Source organism: Photinus pyralis, unplaced genomic scaffold (genome assembly GCF_008802855.1).
Source record: "Photinus pyralis isolate 1611_PpyrPB1 unplaced genomic scaffold, Ppyr1.3 Ppyr1.4_LG8, whole genome shotgun sequence".
NCBI classification, from domain to species: domain Eukaryota; kingdom Metazoa; phylum Arthropoda; class Insecta; order Coleoptera; family Lampyridae; genus Photinus; species Photinus pyralis.
Genome location: NW_022170819.1, coordinates 13,969,737 through 13,987,987, shown reverse-complemented (window position 1 = coordinate 13,987,987; position 18,251 = coordinate 13,969,737). Strand labels below are relative to the sequence as shown.

Below are 18,251 nucleotides of genomic sequence, written 5' to 3'. Positions count from 1 at the left end.
CACAAAAAAGATCCATCAGACAGACTCAAAACAGCGACGGCGCAAGTAGGAGGAGAAGTCGCATTAACTCCAACCTATGACACGCTCAAGGAGTCCATACAGAGAAAATACGCCAATGAATCCGTGGGAAACTGAAGTTCTTCTCTAGAGCACCACATCGACCTCCTGAAGGAGGCACTTCATCCCCGGATCCGGTCCTTCCTGAGGAACGCGGAAGCAAGAACCCATACCCCCATACCCATGCTATGCGACCATACCCCAGCTAGACAAGCCTGCTGCAAACATTCCAGTATCCGAAGAGTCAACCACACAAACACCTGACATAATTCTTCGACACGAAAAGAAATTGACATGAAAAACTCTATCCGGGTGGCACAATGGATTCGAATAAACACAATTAATTGATTGACAAACATTTATTCCAAAACACAACGAAACAAAAAGAAAAGCTTATAAAGCTTGTTTGGACGTATTACACGGACGCAGGCGGGCGACGAATAAATAAAAAACCTTAAAATTACTTACAGAGTTTTTCTTAACAATCCAAATAATCCGGCCGAGATTAGCCACATAAGACGCACTTAACTCACTCATTGTTTATGAATTAATAACATTGCTCTCAATTACAATGGAATTTTGTGATAAAATAGTTACCCAATTTCCCTGTATAATTAGTCGTAATGACAATTATAAGGCGGAAGAAGGGCTGTGAATGCGATATGTGTTTGCACAGCTTTATTTTAATCAATTTACTATTCTTAAATGTTTTCTATTTTTAGCGCATTTCCACAAAAATAAAAAAAATGCGCTATTGTGGCCACTTTGTCCGTCCGTCCGTCCGTCCGTCCGCTCGTTTTGCGACGCTACTAGTTCTTTATCTTAAGAGCTATTGTTCTACTTTTTTCGCTATTTGGTTCGTTATGGTGGCAGTGTCAACTTTTTTATTTATGGAAGCATTTAAGTGAAACTTGATACCTTGGCGCTTGGAACAAAGGAAAATCTAACATTAGTTTCAAAATGTAGGTTTGCGCATGCGCAGTTCCAACTTTCTTACTTAGAAAAGCATTGAAATGAAATTCTTCTTATAAACTGAAATTGAAATAGCATGTCAAAAATGGATTGCTCATGTGCAACGCTATCTTTCATATTTGTGGCCGGATTTTTATGATTTTAACAGAAGTTGCATCTTACAAATGGGAAATGAATGCAAGTGGAAATCGTTTACGATTACTTTTTAACTTGTTTTTAATGGTACAACCTAGTATTTAGCGCATTTTCCAACTGATGTTGGAAGACGCAATCATAGCCACTTTCTCCGTCCGTCCATGCAAGGGCGCCACTACTCCTACATCCAAGGAAAATCTTGACGATAAATGTGCGCCTGCGCAATGTCAACTTTCTTATTTATAGAGATATTTTTTGAAATGTTAACCACCGATGCTTCTAGTAAAGACAAGAATATTGCATATTGTAAAAATCAGATGTGCGCAGGCGCAAACTACGCAATGCCAACTTGTTTATTTATGGAGATATTTCTTTGAAATTTTAACCACTGAGCTCGCCACAGATGCCGCATGTTATAAAAATGATATACGTTCTTGGCTACATCAATAACATCTATTTATCCTAAATCAGTCTGTTTCAAGCGCACAAGTCAATTGCAAATTGGTAATAAGGCAACCAGGAGTAAAACAAGAAAAGGAGTATGTAACATTCTTTACTTACCAATTGATATTTCAAATTTATATTTAATTTAAGTAACTTCCTTCAGATTTTACTCGTTGATCGTTGAGTGAGAAATAGTAAAGAGGCGTACAGGGGCGGACTGGCCCGGGGGGGAGCGGGTGGCGATTGCCACCTGGCCTGTAGGTCATAATGGCCCGTTGGAAATTTATAAGTAGGGCTAGAATTTTGATGATTTTGTATCTGTCTGAGACATTGCTCTGTTATACAGAGTGGCCCAACGAGAAGTATACAGAGGGCTTTTAGGGTATTAAATTTAGAAATTTCGAAAAATCCTCGAACACGTCAATTTTGTATTCGAGGGGGACAACTTTTGGAATACAAATCACGAACCCAAGTCTTCACCCCTCTACGTAGGGAGCTTAACCCCTAAAATTTTAAATGGAATCCTATGGCAAATGGCACATTATTTGAAAGCCAATTTAATCGTGATTACTAATCTGCTTTGATTTTTAAATTCTATTGATTCGTTTCGGAGATATTCGCATTTGAAATGGTTTTTTTCCCTGAATTAAGTCCTTTAGATTACTTCTTGTGGGGATATTTAAAGAATAAAGTTTATGCTACTCCGCCCGGAACATTACAAGGGTTGCGAGCACGTATAACCATAGTGAAAGAATAGAATACACTATGGTATAACTCAACAATTTCGAGCGATTACCCCTGAAATCTTGCAACATGTACGGCAGCGTTTGGAAGCAAATCTTTATTATTGCATGGACGCAGGCGGAAGGCAATTCGAGCATTTATTGAAATAAATGTTGTGTGTTTAAAGTTATTTCTTATTTTTTGCACAATTTAGACCTTTTTTAGGTCTTTAGGTGACTTAGATCGTATTTGTTTTGGTTTTTTTTAGAAAAAACCATTTCCAACGCGAATATCTCCGAAAGGAATCAATAGAATTTAAAAAGCAAAGCAGATTAGTAATCACGATTAAATTGGCTTTCAAATAATGTGGCATTTGCCATAGGATTCCATTTAAAATTTTAGGGGTTAAGCTCCTACGTAGAGGGGTGAAGACTTGGGTTCGTGATTTGTATTCCAAAAGTTGTCCCCCTCGAATACAAAATTGACGAGTTCGAGGATTTTTCGAAATTTATAAATTTAATACCCTAAAAGCCCTCTGTATGCTTCTCGTTGGGCCACTCTGTATATAAACGTGTTTCAGGATAAATTGAATCAAATGACAGCAACTTCTTGGTGCATTTTTTTACATTCTTTGCCATTTTTGAGCAATGGGTCATTTTTTGCTAATTTTTACGGTATTTTTAGCATTTTTTGTGTGTTTACTTTGAATTTTTTGCATTTTTCAGGAATAGCGCTAATTTTTTTGATATTTTACGGTATTTCTCTTGGTGAACTTATACACCTTTGTTAAAGTTTTATTTTTCATGCAGTCTTATATTTCTAAAACATAATGCAATATTTTTCGTTTCTCAGTAGTTCCGGGTATCTTTACCTGTTTAGAAATGAAGGCTAAAACCTCCATTGTAAGCTAAATGCATAAGTTAACGTTTTCTTGGAACGTGCTTAAGTCATCCACAAACGAATGGCCACTAAAAGGGATTAAATTTCTTTGGGATGCGGTAAGTGAGTCAGTACCTTAGATACCTAGTTTCTACGACTGGCCGGCAGAGGGTGGAAATGAACCACCACTGAAATTCCTGTATTATCTTACCTAATCCACTTACCCTTCTTAACATAATTTTGCGGTCTTATTCAGTTTCATCAATAATTTTATTTGTTATTTAAAATGTCATCTTTTTAAATTTTTATGTGATTTTTGCGAAATTTTTAAGTCATAATTGCATTTTTTATTTTGCATTTTCGCTGATTTTTAACGTCATTAAAATCCTAGCCATATTATTTATATATAAGTATGTGCTGTATTTAGTTTCTTGCACTATTAATAAATTATTAACACGTTTCTCTTATCAGCTGCAATAAAAAAACTATATTCTAATCGATTTTCGAGAAAGGAATACTTTAAAATGAAGCAAAAAAATTGGCCCGTAACCTATGTAATTCCACCTGGCCCGTAAGTACCCAGTTAGCCCCTGGAGGCGTAACTGAAATGTAAAATTGCGATACATATTCCCCATCTCACTCACCGTGCGACTCTGATGCTTAAACGTCGCTCAACAACACGAACGCTACTACAACTGCGATAATCGACTGCTCTTTATGAAATCTCCGACGTACTGAAGCATCTCGAATAAGCTTCATCTAAATTAATCGAGTTGTGCCTCCTTATATTTCTCACTCGACGCTCTAATTTAAATTTAGTATTCTCGCTCCGGCTCTCGCTCTATAGTAGATTTGTTATTTCCTTAGTTCTTCGGTTCGCCACTAGAGGTCGTGATCTTCTTTTCTTGCATACATATTCCCTGTACTTCTCTCCTTCAGAGACGATCTGGCCATCATATTTGTTGCATGTAAATTTTTCTTGATACGCCGTTACTTTTTACTTGATTTAGTGTCTACCTGTTTTGGCTTTCTTTGGAGTATTTTCTCTCTATTTCTGATGTGCTGTGGACGCTTTGCATATTTGTGTTTGCAAGTAATTACTGTGAGGTATGTACTTAAGCATTTTTCTTAATACGTATTTTTTAGGGATTATCTCCGCTCAAAGTTCCCTTAAACTTCTCTCTTAACTTCTTATAGTTTTCTCTTTTTGATTACTTTTCCGTTATTCTCTACCTAGATATTATCTACGGAGAACGTGGATAACATCGCAATGTCACCTGGATCCGCCATCTTAGCGAGATTGACATTGGCGACGTCACGTGAGATATTACATTACCTACTTCGAAAATTTACACCTGGAGATGTTCCAGTCTAACTGCAAGTATTTACGAAACGTTTTGGAGAATATTAGCTTTGTGAATCGCTTCGATATTTCTGATCCTACGTAATTTTCTTTTGTCGTTACCGATTACGATTCTTAATTACGTTATTTGTATCACTCCGAAGAATTTGTTCATACTAACTTATTTACATTTTGAATTAAGTAAATTACATTACTGCTGTACAGAAATTTAGTCATTTGTGGATAGTAAAGTAGTTTTTCGTGAGTTAATGTGACATTCATGTTTTTGTACACCGATTTGTACGGACGATCCGTGGTTGAGTCAAAATTTTGCTTTTGCTAGTGTAAAGTAATTATTATTGATTCAGATTGAGTACTAATTATGGCATTCACTATCCCTCTTTTTTGTTTGTGCTGTTATCTGTTACAGATAAGGCAGAAAAGCGCCGTGACTTTAGGAGGCAGTTTGAAGACATTATTATTATATTACGGTTTATGGATAATCCGCGCGGCTCCACTATTTATTTTTTTTACTCCGGATCCGTTTAATATAGAGCCACGAAATTTCATTGAGAGCTTGTCAATAGTGCATGTAATTAAATTATGGTGTTTGTAAAACACGGGAAATAATTAATTTTAAGGTTTAAAGTCTTTGAAGATAAAACCACCATAGTAAATCCGTGTTCTTCTATCTTTACACCATCATATCTATTTTTCTAAGAACGATATCGTTACAATTAGACCGGTGTCTTAAACTAGAATGATATGGGCTTCCAATTATAAGTATATAATAACTCATATCACATAACTAACATAACTAATCTGGTATTAGTGCAATTGTACCAGGCCCTTCAAAATCGCGCATTAATTATCCGCGCAGAGTAAAATTCATTATGCAAGAAACTTTTTTGTTTTTTATAGAATTGTATCACATATTTGGTATAAATTGCAGCCAAAGGGCACAAAAATGTTTTTCAGGCGGAATTCTTAAAAAATGGTTTTTATTTTCTTTTGTCAGCAGTTTTAGTAAATTGAGCGACTTCAGAAACACTAAAACGCTCAAAGGAAATTATTACTTTTCAAATAATCATTACTAATCTATTTTCAAATAGTGTCTCAAAGATTTAAATATCCATTACACTTACAAAACTCAAAATATTATACACAGGGTTAGTCAAAAGTATAGAATATATCTTATATCTTCGTTAATATGAACTGTACAGCAAAATATTTTACCATTAATATGAAAGTGAAATGGAAAATTTGTCCGTATACCTAACACAATCAGACATTCTTTGAAAGCAAAATAATTGAATAAATGGATCCGGTTTGGTATCGTCGGAAAGGTGGTTTATTTCCTCCTTACGGCTACATAAAAATAGTAATTTCGTTAATAATTAAACGATTTAAAGTAATTATAAAACCACTTCCAGAATACTAGAGCTTGAAGTTGGAGTATCATCAGAAAAAAATTGCAGCACAAATTAGCACAAAATGAGCTCAAAATTTGAAAATATCGATGTTGACACTCCAGCGGGAAGTTGGAGTGTCATCAGAAAAAGTTGAATTACTCATTAACCTGACGAGCACAAAATTTTAAATTAGGAGCACAAAATGAGCACAAAATTATAAGATACTTGGAACTTAATTCCTTTCAAGTCGACACTCCAACTTCACGGACCCCAGTGGTAGAGCGCTGGGCTACATAGGCGGAGGTCGGGGGTTCGAACCTGGTCTGAAGTAAGAATTTTTATTCTGTGGCAGAGATGGGAATTTCCTTAGATCAGTTTCGAGCATTCCGACGCCTATTCCCAATTAGGTTTTCCTACAGCTTTTCGTATGATTTTGTCTTCATTTCCTAGTAAGATGGAGTATTGTCGACATTGCTAGTGTTAATGGCAAATGAGGTTATCGGGATGAGCTAAAGCAGAGTCTAAAGCAAAATCATTTATTAGTAACTAATGCAGGTGAATAACTTCGGGGTAAAAAAATTCGAAATGGTCATCTCCTCCTGAACGGAATTTGTTCTACAGTAATGTTCCATTATGGCTGTCGTAAACATTATGCTACTGCCTAACGTCAGAGAGTACAGTAAAAATAGGTTTCCAACGAACGAGCTGGAGAATTTATGATACGACAAGTAGTTGCCGAACCCAAAAAAGAATATCATAAATATTGGGAGGTAAAATCCCAGCGCGATCGTCGAGATGTACTCATGAAACAGCGCCGATAGTAAAAACACTAACTGCTTCGCTATAAACTTGTTTCCGGGGCAGAGAATTTCATAGGTGTCCTTGTACACGTAGTTGTACAACCAATCATGAACCACCACGTTCCACGTCCTGTAATATCTGGAGTACGAGGAGGACGTCCACCAATCCTGCGAAAAAGTATTCAGCAAGCTGGGCATACAAGGAACCGTACCTCATAAAACAGTTTATCGGAAAACTGTAAGATTTCCGCGCAAATGTTCTGCGAAACGTGCAGTACCAGGTAGAAAGTCATAACGAAAGCAAAAATTGAGTATAAACAATTTTCTAGAATTATCGTGACAATATCTGTCCAACGATACGTGGTCAGTCCAAAATTTTTCAAGTCGTGTATGTAGCCGCGTTCGAATATAATTGAGTAGAGTAGAATTATGGCCACTAACTCCGCCATAAGACCACCCACAAATCGCCATCTTATCGGATGTTTGCTCCTAATAAGAACAAGTCATTAGCTAATCTGAGGGGGAAGAGGTTACCTTGGATATGAATCCCTATAGACCATCGCTGGCGAAAACAAGAAGTACATGTAATGCGAAAATTTCGGAAATTCCTTCATGAGGTTACTCGTAGTCAGTCGTGGTACGTTACTTCTGACAACCGAGTACGACTTCATTAATAATCTCATCTAAAATTGGAAGGCTTGTTACTCCAATTGTTTGCTGGTTAGGTATACTCACAGCTTCCATTCCTACAGCGACTGAGCTTGCGAAACCAAGGTTGTACCTGTAGGTGAACACAACTGGTATATTTAACACTGCAAGGAAGTGAAACGCGTAGGACGTAAGCCATAGCGTATTCCAGACTTGTGATACGAACGCTAGAAGTCAACGAAAATCTAAGTTGAGCATGTTAGAGGGCATTTACTTACAGTTTGGAATAATTCGAGTTCTTCCGATTGCCCAACACTTAAATCCGTAGTACAACCACACGGTGCTTAAAAATGCAACGAACCACCCCGCCAGCGCCATATGAATGTTCTTGAAGCTCTGAAAGACCAAAGCGAAACTCGAGGTAAGTCTAAAACACACAGCACGTTGTCAAGTTGCTGAAAGTAAAAAATACATCTTACCCTTCTCCATAGAAACAGTTACGAAACAAAAAGTTGATGCATAGCGCCAGGAAAACCATAAGAAATATGCGATAGACGGCGAGCAAGTTCTTCTGTTGCGTTATTTCCGTTATAACCGAGTCTCTGGGTTGGTAAACCTTGACCTTAAACTCATATTTCCTGCAAAGAGAGTTTAAGCCCTGCAATTAGAAGAAAAATTTACTTCTTTTGCACTTCGCCGCTCGTTCGCGAGGAACTGTTCGGAGCCATGGTGCTTTCTGTCTGTAAAAAAAGTACGTCTCAGATTTATGGTCTACTTAGTACTTCTTCACGGTGTCATAACATTGGGGAGCTTTGGCGGTATTTGGCGACACTCTCGTAAATAATCTGCAATTACCAAAAAGCGCTGACCTCGCCCAAGGGCAATTTTTCACTACGCAGGAATCTCTGAATCTCGATGACGCTTTTGATTATGCAATTGAATCCATAGTAAATTTTTATATTATTTAGTATCTTACCCCAATTTATGATCAGAGGGTTAAAATCTTGGTATATGTACGCGAAACAATGACGTAATTTTCATTTTTCTTTTCAATATAAGAGTATTTAGCCATTTACTAAAAATTTGAGTGAAATTGATTCCTTACGTTGAAATTGGCGAGGAAAGAAATCTCTCAAGAATATTTGGACGCTTTCGCGAGCGATGACTGTTATTTGTCGCGGATTGTCATAGGCAACGAGACGTGGGTGTTTTGCTAGAATTCTCTCAAATTTGGGACTAGAGAGTTTTGGTTTATTGAATACACGGCTAAAACGCCCAAGCAATCAAAGTAGACATGGGAAAGCATATTTTGTGGGCGTGTCACAACGAGACATTATAACGGGTGGTCGCTTTAGAATTTCAAAAGTTTTATTTTCAAATTTAAATTTTGTTCTACAATCGAAAATATACCGCTTCATAGCGAACATGAACGAAAAGGTGTGCATTTTTGAGGTAAACCGCTAGTGAGACTGGATTGTAAGGGTGTTTTGGCCATACGAGGTTAGATTTCCAAAGAGTCACCACGCAATATTTGCGTGTGAGAATTTTATTTTCGCATAATTACGATTATCTCGCAGTTAATTTCGCGAGCGGTTACGTACCATCTTAGGTGCGCTTAAACTTTCGTTAGTGAAAGTTTATCAAGCAGCGATAAGTTACGTTTTATTTTGAGTGAAAAAATTCTCAAAAAGAAGGTTGCTATTTTTCAATCGCGTTGCTAAGAAGGTATTTGAAATTAAATTAGTGACAAAGTGTGCGCTACATGCAAGTTTAATTAAACAGACGTTAGCCTAATTCGTAGCGAGGCCGTTTATTTTTGAGTGATAAAAACCTACTCAGATTTCAACAATTCCGAGCAGTAGGAGCGCTTTTGAAACCAAACCGTCAGTAAATAAACTGGCATTAAAACTCATTGTGATAAAGTTTTTTCGGATTGCTGGTTAAAAACAACTTTCTCAAAGGGAATTTAAAAACAATTAATCGATGGGTTTGCCTGCAACAAAGCCTTTTCAATAACTTCGGCAAAATTAATATCAACACAGCGGAACGTTGGAATTTCACTCCTCGAACTCGAGTATTAAGTTCCAAAATTTGTAGTCGGTTTGCGACTGATTGCGTGATCTCTTTCGCCAAGTTTTGCACTCATCACGAAGATAACGTTACTAGGGTGATCCAAAATCACATCTGTACTATCGAAGCAATCTGTGTTCATATTTCTAAAGGAAGCCTTGATTTTCAAGGAGAGATAAGATCAATTGCTATCAGAAGTAAATATTTATTTAGGTTATTTTAAATTTTTTGATTTGTTTAAAGCAGTGGTCGGTTATGTTTAGGAATTTGCATATTAAATTTGTTTGAAGTAATATTCCTAAAAGAATAGACCCGTGAAAATTATTTGCATTAAACGGAATTTGTATTATATTTATTGATACGAATCTAATCCAAACAAAGGATTTTGGTTACATATACCATCCTACAAACAAGAAAAAATTAGTCTAAATGTGATTTTCGTTTATTGCTGGTACTAATTTAGTAACTGCCACTTTTGAAGAGATTCGTAGGTATGAAAAACCGTTATCGCTTATTTTTAATAACAAGGTTTCTTGTAGAGAATTTTTTAAATGAAAATTCAGCAAAGTACGAAAATGTTCCTATTTGACGTCGGGAAATACAATTTTGTTGGTTTTGTGGAAGGCTCACTACAGTTCTGATCAGCATCGCAATAGTTATAAAACTTCTGGGTGCCTCTCAAGATTTTAGAGTAGGGGAATAGATGCCAGTAGAATGGCGTTTCATCTGACGGAACCGGTTATGCAGAAAAAATCCGTATTGTAGCGAATATTCCAGAGCGACGACATCGGGGCGCCATTAGGTCGACAGCCAGTTCATAAAGTATTAATCGCCGGTGATAAAAAAATGAAGTCAATCATGGTAAATAATAAAAAAGTTCATTCTTTAGTCGGAGCTAATTATTTTTTTTTATAGTGTCATCGGATAGCTCTAGCTAAGATAACCGAATATAATCCAAATTTCCGACATCTCATCACGAGACTTCCGAAAACCTGAGAAGGCAATGCTCAACAGAAATTAAAAGACGCAGAAAGAGCAATCTCCCACTCCCCCATCTAGCGTTAGGGTCGTACGCTAGTCTTAGTACTATAGTACTATTGCATCCAGGAAGGGACTGAGTGTCTTGGGGCTGAGGGTTTGTTTAGTTCCTGTTAACAGTTTGCCCGCCAGTACTGCTTCACTGAGTACATCCGCGGTAGGGTTTTCTTCAATTTTATCGAGGCCATTTTTGATTTGGCCGTTAACTTGAAGATTTTTATTAGCACACTTTCACACGAATCTTGTAGTTTTGGATCAGCAGTTAGTATCATCTCGTTCTGGCGGCCAACACCACTCGTAGTGTTATGGTGGCGTTTTTCTTTTTTAACATCGGTTCCTCCCCTGCATTTCGAGATACCATATGTCTCAGCTCTTCATATCCTCGCAGGAAAATCTTGAACCTGGATTTCGTCTGTAGAAGGCGAGCTGTTGCATTTACCAATTCCTCAGCTTCTCAGTCCCTGGTTCTTGTTGTAGATCCATGATCTGTGAATGGCATGAACGTTGCGAGCTCGAACCGCTCCGTGGTCATCTTTCCCATCTTCAGATTGTGGACATTTGAGATCACCTCAAAATGTGTGCCACTGGGCGTATGGTTGTAAGGCCTAATGTAAACCATCCGGCTCGAACAAGCAAATGTCATCAGGCTCGAAGAATCAATGTCATTCGGCTCGAAGGACCAAACGAATTGGCGCCGCGTTACCACAAGGGTTCCGATCCCAGTGAAGTGCGAGGTTTTCAAGTGCTTAAAACTTAAAATTTAAAATCAGCTTCTCAATCTCCGTACTATTGTACGGAGATTGAGAAGCTGATTGCGGAGCGGTTCGAGCTACCAACGTTCAGAGAATGCTCTCACTCACAGATCATGGACCTGTAACAAGAGCCAGGAATCCAAGAAGATTTACAAGCGCCCGCACTTCTCCCTGTCAACCGCAGCTCCGGTGAGTCCGAACGAGACAACATCCCAAATGAAGGCAAGCCAAGGGGCAGCGATTTTAATGTCCAAGGGAACAGCGATGGGAACAAATGCAAGACATTTCAAGAAATACCTTTACTACCCATCCTGGGTCACACGCACCCGTAGACCCGTAGACAGCAAATTAGATTTGATCGGATTATGAAACTTAACCAGAACCCACTGACCGAACTGGATAAGGAACATTCCTACAAATGTGAAAATTTTAAAGAGACGGGGATTCCCCAGCTCTGGGACGACTTCGAAGAAGCATAAGTCGAGATTATGATAAGCAGCGGAGTACCGGATATTTTAGAGGCCCATTACGAAAGTGCAAAGGGCCTGGTAGCGGTATGCAAGAAAGAATCATGAGAGGAAAATCCCTTCAATGTACTTTCGTATCTCTACGAACCAAATTCGAAAAGGCAACCGCACGCCTTCTACAAACGGAATCCAAGTTAAAAATACAAAAATTCTCTTGCCCTACGCAGCCCTTTGGATCACCTATAACAATTTCAAGTACCGAAAGGTCCTGAAAAGAGACAAAATTCAGAAAATCCTAAAAATCTAAAAAATGAAAATTGTACACAACTCGTGCAGATAAAGCGCATTTTTTTGAACCGAAATAGTTTTTGTTTTGACATCACTAATGGATATATTTCTTGCAGAGCTCTCAATCGCCCTTTGTGAGTATCCTCTTCCGACAATCCGTTCTTGAGGTATAAGGGAATATATCCGATCACGATAAGAGGTCGAGGAGGAGGGCTATGGTTAGTAGAAATTCATTCCTTTCGTTGAGACATTTCATTAGAGTACCATGAAGGATAAAACTAGTTCCACTACCATGAAGGGTAGAACATGTCTTTAATCCCCCCCCTTATTCGAAAGTGTAACTTGCCACCACTAAAGGCATGCGTATGCAAAATCTGAGACCATTATTGGTTGTCGTATGTAAAAGTTATGCACGTTTTACTTTCAAGAACAGCATCTTAGGAAATAATTTGTGAGGGTGGTCCCCCTTTTAGGCAGCGAAATTTGATGGCCGTCTGGCACACTTTCAAGGTATAAGCTACCTACTGCAAAAAATTCTAGGACTCTAGGACCATTCCCCTAGAAGTAGTTCAAAACGGTAGAAGTGGGTCCGGACGGACGGACAAAACGCAAACAATAGCACATTTTTTTTAATTTTTAAAAAATGCGCTAACAATTAGCTATGTCAATACAATTGTATACGAGGATCTAAAATAAACATTTTTCCAAATAAACTGGAGGTGGTTCAAAATGTTTAATCTGGGAGCCATCCCTTTCTCCCAAATGGCGGTTTATTTTTAATTTTTCTCAGCGACCGTCATTCATTGGAGGATGGAATTAATTCTGCGGTTGCAAAAATTTACACTGGAAGTAGATAAGAAAGTTGAAAAATTAAAGTGGAAACGCAAATTTTGGGACCACTGAAACGACCCTTTTCGACTTTCATAAATGAACACAAACCGGGCACAATTACCAGTATCTCCGCACAAAAGGTGGGAGCATACTCACAAATCAGCACAAAACGAGCACTAACTAATGTATTAATGAACTTCAATTTTTGAATGCACTGCACGTCAATTTCTTCAATGCAGTGCTTGTCCAAAAATCCAAAAATTTCGTGTCCAGCATCAGGAGCCGTTACGATGTTCATACAAAATTATCGATAGCTACTGGAAAATTTAGGTATAATAAAATTCAATTCTAGAGGAAGAGCCTTAAAAACACGTGTAAGTGACGCATTGCTTGGTTATCTGATACGTATTTTGTATCGTGGATGACGAAGTAGGTATCATTATCAAGTTTGGCACATAATTTTGATAGAGCGCCATTACAACGCACACATGCCAAACGTAATCCTTACTCTTGACTTCAGGAAAATCTAAATTTTCCTTGAGGGTTAATGTTGGAGGTAAACCCGATGGAGACGAAAACGATGAGAAGCAAGCAAGGGGGTCAAATTTCCTCTATCGGAATCGTATTGTCCAATTTGACTTTGTTTATGTTTAGTTCTATGGGCCAAACTGCAGTTCATTGTATCGATTTTAATCTTGTCAATAACCGATACGTGTACAAATGAGAAAAAGGAGCGATAAGTTTGATAACATTTCACAATTGACCTTATAAACTGTACTTATTATCAAATGTGGAGTGCGGGCGAACTTTCAAGTATGCCTTAACAATAGTAAAACGTAACTGCTCACCTTTAAGTACACCTTCCACGGTTAACACAGTACTGGTACTAGAAGCAACTTTTGGTAACCACTTCCTTTCAAACGTAACATCGACAATGCGTTCCTCAAGATAATTCCACACTAAATAATCTTATCAGTACTTGTTACCCATTAATGAAGATCGGCTAGTCGGTCCAAAATCCAGCGGGAAGTTTTACTCCGTTGAATGCAGATTGTAGAATTTTTGCAACTCAAAATCAAAAAGTGATGCCGTTATTTGGAAAAAGGGAAAGCTACTCAACATACAGCATTTAGTATGGACATTTAATTTGAAATACTTTCGTTTCATCTTTTTTCCAGTTTCAGGGGATCTATCAGAACCTCCAAAAACGCTTTTAAATTAATGCAAATCACAAAGAATTTTTGAAATAATTATTTTGAAATAATATTAATAGAATGTTTGACGCAGATAATAACGTTTTTTTAATCGCAATTGAGTATGACGTCCGATGTCGATAGGTCGCTTGTATCGCAACATTTTTTAGTTAATTTTGTAAGATACTCTCCATATCTCGATCGCTTTTGTTTATTTATCTTCACATTTACAAAATAAAAAGAAATACTCTACCTATAAAATTTACGTTTAAATATTTTTGCGTTAAAAAAATTTCGAGTGAGATTTTTTTAATTTTTCGAAATACGAGGGTAAGTGAGGTTTTTGGTTGAGTTGCGAGCTGTTAATGCACCGCTTCTTACAGCCCCTCCCTTAACTATTTGAGTGGACCATGTAACGGGTGATCGCTTTGCAGTTTTAAAAACAATTTTTTCTAGTTCAATAGGGAAACTCAACGGCTTCACTAGTAGTAGGGGAGCTAGCACGAAATCCACTGAACGAGAATGATCAAAATTTTAACCGATGGAGTTCCATTTTGCCCTATCAGAGTATGCTAAAATCGATCGTCTGCCGCCTCAGGTCATACGACTTAAGGCGCTGCGGGTACTCGTACTTCTTGTGGTACCAATTCTGAAAGGTTGTTTTTCGAGAAAATAAGTTATACACTAAATGAAAACGTTGATAATAGCTCTTAAAAAAACATTTAAAAAAATCGCGCAGATTTGATAACTCCGTAAAAAAACAATTCTTAGTCGGTTTTTCACGAACTTTGTACGGATATAACTAGGTTACCGTTGGAAGAATGAAGCTGATTTTTTTTACATACTAATGGTAGGTACAGCCAATGACTATGAGAGTGTTTCTTTTTTAAATTTTTTCTCTAATTATAAGATATCTTATAATGTTAAGCTAATAAGATAATCTTGTAATTAGAGATAAAATTTAAAAACGAAACACCGTTAAGTCATTAGTAGTACCTATCATGAGTCTGTAAAAAAAATCAGCTTCATTCGTCCCACCGTAACCTAGTTATATCCGTAGAAAGTTCGTGAAAAACCGACTAAGAATTGTTTTTTTACGGAGTTACCAAATGCGCGGGATTTTTTTAAATATTTTTTTAAGAGCTATTATCAACGTTTTCATTTGGTATATAACTTATTTTTTAGAAAAACAACCTTTCAGAATTGGTACCACAAGAAGTACCCGCAGCGCCTTAAGTCGTATGACCTGAGGCGACAGACGATCGATTTTAGCATACTCTGATAGGGCAAAATGGAACACCATCGGTTAAAATTTTGATCATTCTCGTTCAGTGGATTTCGTGTTAGCTCCCCTACTATAGGTTCCGTTTCAGAAATGCAGGTGGGCATCTACAAACGATTTCTAATTGCGATAAAATGCGAGTTTTAAGTACATTTCGTTTATTTTTCGCTAAAGGGCAAGCGCACAGTTTTAAAGAGCGGGGTAGAAGTATAAACTGTTAGTAGGTCTAAATTACAGCAGGGGTAGTCTATAAGATTTACCCGAATAAACCGTTGGAGAAAAAACATTTTGTGTTCACAAAATTACGAGAAAAAACTATCGGTTTGTATACAACGCTTTTACACACCAGAACGCTATTAAATCAATTGAGCTTAAATTCTCAGTTCCTTTTTTCAAGGTAAGACATCGTAAGCTGATGAAAACACCAGTGTCATCCAAAACTGTAAGTAATATTCCTGATGGAACCGACTTATGAAAATTTAATCGGATATGTATTGCATTATGTGATAATAATCGAATCCACACAAAGGACACAAACGTTATTTTTTTCTTAGTTGGGAATTTGAAACAATTCCTTATCTGGTTTAGCATTAAGGGGTGTGTAGATATTTTGAATAGGAGAATGTACGTGGAGTTTATTATGTATAAAAAACGGCATAATCGGCAAATCTAGAACAAAACTAATATTTTAAAGCAAGGTGGATGTAAAAGAAGATTGATTAAGATGAATCGATTCATCTTACGTGCGTATTTATTTGAGTTCAATCAAACCATAGCATCAGGTTCTGAATTTCAGATTTAAAGAGAAGGCCAAACTCCCGAAAAGTAAAGGGTAATTAAAATTTGTATTACAGAGCTAGCCGTATGTAAAATTAATGGTGATAGGAAAGTTTTTACTAGTGCGTAGAGGTTCGATTTTAGACAATGCAACCTAGAGATCGTTTATAATTTTGCATTGCTATCTGTCGTCTGCATGCTGGTCTGTCCGTCTGTTCCTTTGCTGTCTGTCCATCTATCTGTCCGTGTGAACGATAACTTTGTTTAGAAATGTTCGATCGCTTTTACATCTCCGTTAGTTATGAACTGAATTGCATGAAATTCAATATGGGCATAGCTTTAGCCATAATAATACGCAATGCCAAAAGTTGAATCGAATCGATTCAAAATTCACAGTGCCCTTTTCGCATCTCGACCATTTATAAACCGAATTGCAAACTATTTTACTTATAAAAGTATTTGAATGAAATTTGATACATAGGCACTTGTAATAAAGGAAAATCAAACGCCAATTTCAAAATTTGGTTTTGCGCATGCGCAGTGCCAACTTTTTTATTTGCGGAAGAATTTAAACGAAATTTGATACATAGGCACTTGGGATAAAGGAAAATCAAATGCCAATTTCAAAATTTGGTTTTGCGCATGCGCAGTGCCAACTTTTTTATTTATGGAAGAATTTAAACGAAATTTGATACATAGGCATTTGGGATAAAGGAAAATCAAACGCCAATTTCAAAATTTGGTTTTGCGCATGCGCAGTGCCAACTTTTTTATTTATGGAAGAATTTAAACGAAATTTGATACAAAGGCACTTGGGATAAAGGATCATCGAGCGCCAGTCTCAAAATTTTCTTTTGCGCATGCGCAGTGCCAACTTTTTTATCTATGGCACCATTTAAGTGAAATTTGATACTTAGGCGTTTGGAACAAAGGAAAATCTAACATTAGTTTTAAAATTTAGGTTTGCGCATGCGCAGTTCCAACTTTCTTATTTAGAAAAGCATTGAAATGAAATTCTTCTCATAAACTGAAATTGAAGTAACACGTCAAAAATGGATTGCCCATGTGCAACGCCGGATTTTTACGATTTTAACAGAAGTTGCATCTTATAAATGGGAAATGAATGCAAGTGGAAATGCGCTTTATGTAAATCGTTTACGATTACTTTTTAACTTGTTCCCTTTTAGCATGATTTTCTAAAAGTTTATTCCTTCTTATTACAAATTTCACCCCTATCTTTGGAGGGTAGATTCGTCCTTTTAGCCTTTGAACTGCTGCCTTGGAAAAGATGCTTCTTTCTTTTTGGATGATTTTATAAGTTTTTCCAGCCTGCTACAAACATAATTGTAGATACTATATTGTAGTGAACATTCCAGATTCCGAATCTCGATAGACATCAAGGGGCTATGAAATATTAGTACTCGGCGTTAAAGAACGAAGGCGGATGTGACGTAATCTTTTCGAAAAATATGACGTGTTTGTTCGAGAACGTTCTAGAATAGTTGGATGCCTTCGGAAGCGTTTGAGACCTTTCGAGAAATAGAAGGCGTTTGCTATATAAACAAACAAATTGCGTTTCGGTCCGGTTCCACTTTTGACGACGAAGTAATAAATAGTTCGCGCTGTTATAAATAATGATAAATAATATTTTACTGTTATAAATCTATTCATTTCAAGACTGTTGTAAGTTTATTGTTAATTAGTTAAAAATAAATGAAGCAAGTAATTAAATTTACGTTACATTATAAAGAAAATTTAAAATTACGATTTAAAAACAATAGGCATTCCTCTGTCGAGTAAAAACAAATTTTAAAGTTTGTTCTACAAACTTTTTTCATGATCTTTAATCAGTCGATTCTCAATAGTTATTAATCATTGCGTATTTGATTCGCGATGCATTTGCTAATTTGGATCCGTGACCTCTTATACTTGATAATACTGCTAATCTTGATTATCCTGTATAGTTGTTGAAGTTTTTTGTCCTAAATGACTTTACGACCTTTGTCTTTAGAATACGTTTGATATTTATTGACCAGTAACAAAGGAATAAAATGTCATAGTTGTTCTAGAACTGTAATAACTGTATATTTTGACATCTTTATAAATTAATCAAATTTTTATAAACAAACAATAAATGATAG

General features: G+C 36.8%; 1 protein-coding gene and 1 long non-coding RNA gene across 3 annotated transcripts; one reads left to right on the top strand and one right to left on the bottom strand.

Moving 5' to 3' along the window:
• Positions 1-6,486: 6,486 nt before the first annotated feature.
• On the bottom strand, positions 6,487-13,845 carry LOC116178991 (sterol O-acyltransferase 2-like). 2 transcript variants are annotated; one of them, XM_031498679.1, is made up of 8 exons: positions 13,707-13,845; positions 8,094-8,152; positions 7,892-8,050; positions 7,691-7,839; positions 7,500-7,639; positions 7,299-7,447; positions 6,977-7,253; positions 6,487-6,932 (listed from the first exon to the last, which is right to left on the bottom strand). In XM_031498679.1, exons 2-8 carry the CDS (start codon positions 8,138-8,140, stop codon positions 6,504-6,506), a joined length of 1,350 nt encoding a protein of 449 aa, XP_031354539.1. In that variant the 5' UTR covers positions 8,141-8,152; positions 13,707-13,845; the 3' UTR covers positions 6,487-6,503. The 2 variants fall into 2 exon arrangements, with proteins under 2 accessions (XP_031354539.1, XP_031354540.1); XM_031498680.1 differs by lacking the exon at positions 13,707-13,845 and adding an exon at positions 13,015-13,163.
• LOC116179002 lies at positions 10,150-11,531 on the top strand. Its single transcript, XR_004146934.1, has 2 exons — positions 10,150-10,343; positions 10,398-11,531. It is a non-coding gene; the product is annotated as an uncharacterized LOC116179002 (long non-coding RNA).
• Positions 13,846-18,251: the final 4,406 nt, after the last annotated feature.

Excerpts from the sequence above, each read along its gene's own strand:
- LOC116178991 (XM_031498679.1), bottom strand. The coding sequence starts at position 8,140 with ATGGCTCCGAACAGTTCCTCGCGAACGAGCGGCGAAGTGCAAAAGAA. Across the intron at positions 8,051-8,093 it reads AGCGGCGAAGTGCAAAAGAA|GAAATATGAGTTTAAGGTCA; the intron begins GTAAATTTTTCT and ends CTCTCTTTGCAG. Across the intron at positions 7,254-7,298 it reads TATAGGGATTCATATCCAAG|GAGCAAACATCCGATAAGAT; the intron begins GTAACCTCTTCC and ends TGTTCTTATTAG.